Source organism: Patiria miniata, unplaced genomic scaffold (assembly GCF_015706575.1).
Source record: "Patiria miniata isolate m_02_andy unplaced genomic scaffold, ASM1570657v1 HiC_scaffold_17, whole genome shotgun sequence".
In the NCBI taxonomy this organism is placed as follows: Eukaryota; Metazoa; Echinodermata; class Asteroidea; order Valvatida; family Asterinidae; genus Patiria; species Patiria miniata.
In genome coordinates this window covers 14,729,839-14,737,102 of record NW_024037055.1, presented here as the reverse complement: position 1 = coordinate 14,737,102, position 7,264 = coordinate 14,729,839, and the positions used below count along the sequence as shown (strand labels likewise).

The window sequence follows — 7,264 nt, the reverse complement described above, 5'->3', positions numbered from 1 at the left end:
TATGCTGCTGTGGGGGTATCGCCACACCTCCTACACAGCGAGTCTGTTACCTTCCCAGCATTGAATAATGCCTGTACCCATTTAACACCTGGGTCGAGAGGAGTAGTTGAGGTAAAAGCGCCTTACTTCTTAAGATCATGTATAACCAGAATCTATTAGTGGTCGGCAGCCAAAAGCTACTTTTTACCTGAGCCGTGCTCCAAGGGATATATAATCTTTGGACAGATTCTTGTTCTTTAGATCATGTTCAACCAGCAACTACAGGGTGACCTTCTGTGAAGGTTGGGCATTTTTTATTTGAGATATAAATGAACATTTCCTCCAACTATTGTAATCAGAAAGTCACAGTTCGTAACTTTTCATAACTATGATGGTGGCGCTGTTTATTTTTCTCATTATTTCTTAATGCTAAGCTTTGTTAAATTACATACAATAAAACAAAACATGATTACCTTTTGTTGTTGTTCAGGAATACTTTTTTTTAATTTTTTTTTAGAAGTATTTGTTTCAAAAGAACAAATCATTTAATACTTTTAAATCTGTGACAGAGGATAAACATGTCCAGTCTGGTTCCTTCTGGTATAGTGTGTACTATGCAATCTTGTTTGGGTCTGGGTGTACGCACATGTAAACAACTTGAGAACCACATGGTTGTTGCCGTTATGGAAACATCGTACAATATTTTCAATGATGGTGGCACTGTATAGTTGAATACAGATTTTAATGAGGGCTGTGATATAGTTCATAAACTTAAAGGGAATAAACAACATTTGCAAGTAACAAAAAACCAAATGATCAAATTATCACGAAATATCTTACTGGATTGACAGTCCAAAGCATCCTGTAAAATTGTGGCTCCTGGCGTACTGACATTTTCAAGAAAACTTGTATTTCTCCAACCCTGGTCGGCCGACCAGCGTTGGAGAAAACTAGCTGGCTTGTTTTCCAAAGCTGCTGCTAATTGTTCATATTTAGTTATTTCGCATTTTCTTTTCAATTGTTTTAATACACACTTGTGAAATGGTACAGCCCGCTAGACTGATTCTCTGACATTACAATTCCCCAAAGTCTATTAACTGCTCCGTTTAATCTTAAGTGGGGTCAGGGAACCAGACTACAAGAGCAGGGTTAATTTTATTGAATTTTCCAACATCTCCGAACTCCAAACGTGAAGCAAGTCAGTTAAACAATACTTGCTATAACTAACTAACACATTGATCCCCTACATATCTCAAAAGAATTCCTGGAAGGAGGGGGGGGGGGCGGTGTTCCCACAGTCCCATATCTCCATATCGTGCTACTATTATGTGGCACAATCACGTCGCTCATGCATAACACGCGTTCGTTAATACGCCTGAGACGTAATGACGTCACACTTTGTTTACATGTGCGCTTTAATTCCTATGTGGTAGTTGGACTCTACTTCATCTAGCGTCCCGCGGCCGACTTCGCTCCAATAAAGGGCATAATTATGTTAATAAAGCCATTACGTTGACGTCTCAGGCCTATTTTAGTGGCCCGCAGCTTCCGATATCATTTCGAGCTTGTTAACCAGGGAACGATGTGATGGCGCGCTCGCCCTAACGTTACCCTGACAGTGTAGCTAGCTGTGCGTGATACATTTCGAAGTTTATTTTAAAGGGCGATTATGGCCTGGAATACGCCCGGTGGCTACAAAATACGTTTTAAACGAAGTTAGTAAGATATTGCGACGAGTCATCAACAATATACATGCATCAACATGGACTGTGTAGGACATTTCTTAGTGCTAAGTCACTCATGCTCTAGAATATCAGAATCCAACCTCGTCCCCAGTGCTTACTTTATTTCCAACCGCGTTTCCAATAGTAAACCCTGGATAGGAAACTTTCTTCCTGTATCCTGATTGGATACCGCAATTGGCTAGTAATGGATTTTTATCGTGTACTTGGTGCTATATATTCACAACGTGCAGTACGTGTTTTCGCGATCATTCGTCCACGCCTTCTCGAAAATATTAATTTCCTTTCCAATTTGCTCGTATTAATATGAAATATGATACTGCATGTTGTCTTGATAAGATCGTAACAGTTTGATTTCAAAAATCGTGTTTTCGTAACTCACGCCGTGCTCGCGCTGCTACGAATTGACTCTGTTTTTACCCCAGACACCGCATACAAAAACAAACGCTAATGTGTAATGCATATCCAGGCACCAGACTGTTCCTCATTTGCATACAAGTGCAAAAATCTTGCACATGCAAATGATCCAATACCAGGGTGAGAGAGCAGGTAGTGGTGGGCGCGTACTGCTCGACACCCTGGGGACGAGGTTGATCAGAATCCAATTGGCTAGCACTGTTAGTGGGCGTGGCTTCAGTCATCTACTGAGCAATACTGCATTTTGATTGGTTAATGCATCATCTGTACTTTAGCAATGATGTGCATTTATAGATAGCAAATGTATAGGCATCACGTTGCATATAAAAGGCAGAGTGTGAGAGAATAAACCTCAAATTTTCGGGGATTTCAGGCCGCAATACCCCTTTTAAACAGGCTTGTGAATAGACAAATTTACATCTACATGAATAGACAAATATACATGTGTTGTACACGGCTAGATAAGATAAGATACACGGCTAGGGCGCTGCATGGAATTTGTCGGTACACTGATCTTTGGCCTTAGTCACATGGACAAGTGCAACTGATACTTGCCCTCACACTTGAACCATGGAAGTGCAACAGAAGTACGTATGTGCCTTAGTTTTGGAATAAGGCTTCTGGAGTAAAGAATAATATGTGCTCATGCTGGATAGCAAGCGCGCACTCCTCTTCTTCAGTGAGGTCCTTGCAAAAGCTATATGTGCTTAACTGGTGAGTTGAAATTGATTGAGCTATATATACAAAATGCAATTTTGTTGTTGTTGAAGAAGTTAATTGTTCGATAATAACACTGCACATTATTGGGGCACATGTTAGTCCTTGTTGAATGGAACAGTCAGTTTTTCACCTCATGAAACCATTCCTTCCATTGCACTCAGAAACGTTTTGAGCCAGTGCTTATTTGTTGCAGTTCTTACCACAACAATATGGGGGATGATCAAATGGCCCATCGCTATGGATTTACGTACGTGGACCGGGCCAACAATTTTCGATTGATGGTAAAGTCAAGTTTAATTTGCGAAATGAAGAGATCTATTAACCTATGCCATGTTAAGAATGACTGGTTCCCTGACCCCCATCTGATGACCTAGGGCAGCATTAGAACGGTCCCACGACTGACAATAACTTGGTACCATCAAACCCTTTGTGCTCAAATTGATAATTAAACTCCACCTAGCTCCCGGTTTAAGTACACTGGCACATGTTTTGGGTAAGCAGGCAGCTTCGGACATATGCTGCTCTGCGCCGTGCTGCTTTCTGTGCGGTGGCTCTCTGTGACAAGTAACTGTAACATTTTTATATCCCTCCACCTGAAACCGATGTGCAGGATTTTAATGGATTTTACATATTGCTCTTACTATTGACTTCCCAACGATCGAGGTTAATTTCATTCTTCCAAAGCTCCTTACCATGAACTCGCCCAGATCACCGATGCAGACTCGGGAGAAGAAAACTCCCAAATCCCGGGAAGGTGGCTGGGGTATCGTGGTGGTCATTGCTAGCTGCTCCATCAACGCGCTCGCGCTAGGTCTGTTGCGATGTGGAGGAGTCTTGTATCAGAGCTGGATGGATGAATTCGAGACCGGTGCCAAGGAAATTGCGGCAATTCAGAGTATTCTTTCCGCAACGCCGTGCTTTTCTGGTAAGAGAATGTGACAATAAGAGGTAGTACAGAAGGTGTTAATGGCTTCTAGCCCATATAAGTCAGGTAATATCATTGGCACTGTGAGAGAAACTGTATCAAAAGAGTAGAGTCTATTTACTCCTAAATGAAAACTGTTTTCCCCTTTTTTGGCTAAGTTGGATGAATAAATTGTGATCGTTGAAAAGTCAAGTGGTTTTCTTTTCTATGATTATACAGGGTGTATAAAGAAAAAAAGGAAACCCAGATGAATTAAAATGTAATTCATAAATACCTCAGACAGTTTACGCATTCCTATTGGTCGAGAACCCGTCACGTGGCCGGTCTTAAACGGATGATAAAGACATGGCTAGCTGGTCTTAAACGCTTTTCCAGTGTCACATGAAATTTGGACTCCTATGAAATCCGGTGCCTTTTAACGTTTCATTGGCTGAACGTTCAAATTCCTCCCGTATGCATGCGAAATGTACTACCAGCGAATCAGTATTTCATGGTCCAAAATTCACACTTCACCACCAGCCCAGCTGCGTTTTGCGCGACATCGCGCAGTACGCGCGACGCCCACGCCAATGTCCCTATTAGGTAACGAGTTGTGGAGGGGCATTCCATGTTATAGTCAGAGGGGTGTTACGTAAAACTTGATGTAAAATTGTTGAACAAAATGGTTGGCAACGTCTTGTTTTTGACTTTTTTTTTATTTTGGACCGAAAAGGTATTTATGAATGGGAACAAATGTGTGTTCGGTCGGTATTAAACACTCTGTTTAAGACCGGTTTGACTCTAGATGGGCGATAATTACCCTCGGCTTCGCCTCGGGTAATTATCGCCCATCCAGACTCAAACCGGTCTTAAACAGAGTGTTATAATACCTCCTAAACACACATTTATTCCCTTATTTATAAAAACGGAAGACTTAGCATTCGTTGTAATTCTGTCAAGGAACAAAACCTGTACTGGGCTAAGTTTGTGCAAAAGGGTCACTGGTATTCTGGGCATGTGGAACGGCTTAAGTTAAAGATTAAATTTAATTTAGAACAATTTATTCAATTTTGACGCAGTAATTTAACCACTCTCATTTTTTAATTTAACCCCTCATGGCCCAACGCACACAATATCCACACAAAGCTCTGCAGGAAGTGTAGTCCATTTCAACCTTTGCATAAAAAACAGTCAGCAATCTTAGCCAGGCAAAACTTGGCCCAGTACAACGAATGCGCAGTCATCCGTGGCTACAGACACACAACCACGGTGTCATTGGAACGAGGACACATTGAAGTTTCACATGATCTTTAACTTGTTTGAAAATATTGATTAAATTTTCTATCACGTACGTTTACATTTGCAGGGGTTTCCTCTTTTTTTTTGGATACACCCTGTATATCCAACGCTTAAATTGTACTCGTATTTCCATATTCGCCAAGGCCTTGTAGGTGCTGTTCTGTGTAAACGCTTCGGCTGCAGGTTTTCAGGAATTCTTGGAGGAGTTCTGTGGTTTCTTGGTCTCTTCTGCAGCTACTGGGTGCAGAACATATTTCAGTTGTACGTCACATTTGCAATAGCAGGTAATTACAAATTTGAATTGACTGGATCCCAACTAAACTTGGAGGTGAGAAAAAAATTGCCTAAAAATGGGGATCAGGTTCTTTGAGAGTTACTAAACGCAAAGGCAACATGTTTGCAACGCACTGTCCATTTCATTAGAACTCAACCATCTGTTATAGTGTTACTCGCATTGAGCTTGTGGGCGTGTGGATACAATTACATCAAAATGTCGTTACTTTGAGGGCTTAATATAAATCGATTGGAGGAAGATTCTTCATGAAATGATCCTTGAATTGTTTACCATTTTGTGTGTGTGTTAGGTGCTGGTGTCGGAATTTCATACAACTTTGGGCTAGTTGCAGTGGCAATGCACTTCAAAAAGAGGTACAAAACTGCCAACGCAGTGGCCTTGTCTGGTTCAGGGATAGGAATCATGGCAGCTCCTCCAATAGCCCAACTTCTGCTGGACAACTATGGATGGAGGGGAACTCTCTTCATCATCTCGGCAATCATGGCCAATAGCATTGCGTGTGGCGCTCTCTACAGGCCTCGGCGCAATGTTCAGCGCTCCCCAAAAGAATTACAACTAAATAGCGAAGATCACGAACAAGAATCAAGGATTGGTGAAGTCAGACCAGAAAGTCCAACAAACGCGACAGATGCCAGTGGTAACGAACCCGTGATCTTCCAGACATCTACCGTTGCCATGAGGTCCTGCAATGACGATCCAGATGAGATATGCTACATATCTGTTGACCAATCTAGTAAACGTGAATATGCGTCGTTTAAGGACGAACGGAAGCAGAACCAAGCTGGTAGTCTGTTACGCAGATTTTGTTCCGAGCTTAGCATCAGAGTATTGATGAAAAACTATCGCTTCCTTCTGTTGTGTTTACTGTCAGTTGAGTTCGCCCCTTCGTACCTTTCATTCCCTTTATTCGTCATTCCCCGCGCACAGAGCATTGACGTGGCGCCCTCCAGTGCTGCGTTCCTCGTTAGTATTCTAGGCATTGGGACTCTACTCGGACAGCTTGGTAACGGATTGATGCTGAGCTGCAGGACCTCAGCAGAACACGTACTGGCAATCTGCGTGGCTTTGTCGGGTGTTTCGTTGCTTGTACTGAACGTGGATGGCTACGTGTACCTGGCCATTGCTTCATTCCTACAGGGCTTTGCCAGCGGGGCCTTCTTCGCCACATCTTTCGTCTTGATACTGCGTTATGTGGGTTTGGAGGGGTTTGCGGTTGGTACCGGATGGCACACAATATCTTCTGGCGTTGGTCAACTACTTGGACCCATCGTAGTAGGTACGTAAAGAGTGGCATAAGCAATCTCTGTATACAGCGCGCGCCCACGCATTGAAGCAGCCTGCCGCCATCTTGGGTCACACATGACGCATGCGCAGTAAATGCGAGTTTCTTTTTGATGGAAACTTGTATTTGTTATTTTGTTTTTAAATTCATAACATAGAGAGCAAGGAATGTTCGTACTTATAAGGCGGCGAAATAAGAGTTGTATATTCCGACCATCTAATGAGATTTAACAATCCTATAAGAATTGGTTTTTAGGGAAGTTATATTTTTATTAAAACAAAATCGTCAACCGCACGTCCAGGCGTGTCATGTGAGAGTCATATGGAGTGTCATGACCGAGCGTTTAAGAGCACCGGACTCAAGCTCTGCTGGTGTTTCTGATCAGCAGAGTGTTGGTTCAAGTCCTGTTCTCGACACTTGTCCTTACACCAAGACACTTAACCATTATTGATTCGTCATTCGGATGGGACGTAAAGCCGTAGGGCCCGTGCGTTGTGTCCATCATCATCATCATCATCATCATCAGACCATGCTTGATACGCCCCAAGAGTGTTGCCTTTTTGTAGGGTCTTGGCATCGTCTGATGTGGCTGTACAGACCATTGCGCGAGTGACAGTCCATGTTGC

At 42.6% G+C, this 7,264-nt stretch overlaps 1 protein-coding gene across 1 annotated transcript; it reads left to right on the top strand.

Annotated features, from left to right (window-relative positions):
- The first annotated feature begins 3,372 nt into the window (after nucleotides 1-3,372).
- Nucleotides 3,373-6,640, top strand: LOC119724057 (monocarboxylate transporter 13-like). Its single transcript, XM_038194976.1, has 3 exons — nucleotides 3,373-3,783; nucleotides 5,205-5,345; nucleotides 5,646-6,640. The coding sequence occupies exons 1-3, from the start codon at nucleotides 3,552-3,554 to the stop codon at nucleotides 6,638-6,640; spliced, it is 1,368 nt and encodes a 455-aa protein (XP_038050904.1). The 5' UTR covers nucleotides 3,373-3,551.
- The last annotated feature ends 624 nt before the right edge of the window (nucleotides 6,641-7,264 follow it).

Excerpts from the sequence above, each read along its gene's own strand:
- LOC119724057 (XM_038194976.1), top strand. The coding sequence starts at position 3,552 with ATGAACTCGCCCAGATCACCGATGCAGACTCGGGAGAAGAAAACTCCC. Across the intron at positions 3,784-5,204 it reads CGCAACGCCGTGCTTTTCTG|GCCTTGTAGGTGCTGTTCTG; the intron begins GTAAGAGAATGT and ends ATATTCGCCAAG. Across the intron at positions 5,346-5,645 it reads CGTCACATTTGCAATAGCAG|GTGCTGGTGTCGGAATTTCA; the intron begins GTAATTACAAAT and ends TGTGTGTGTTAG.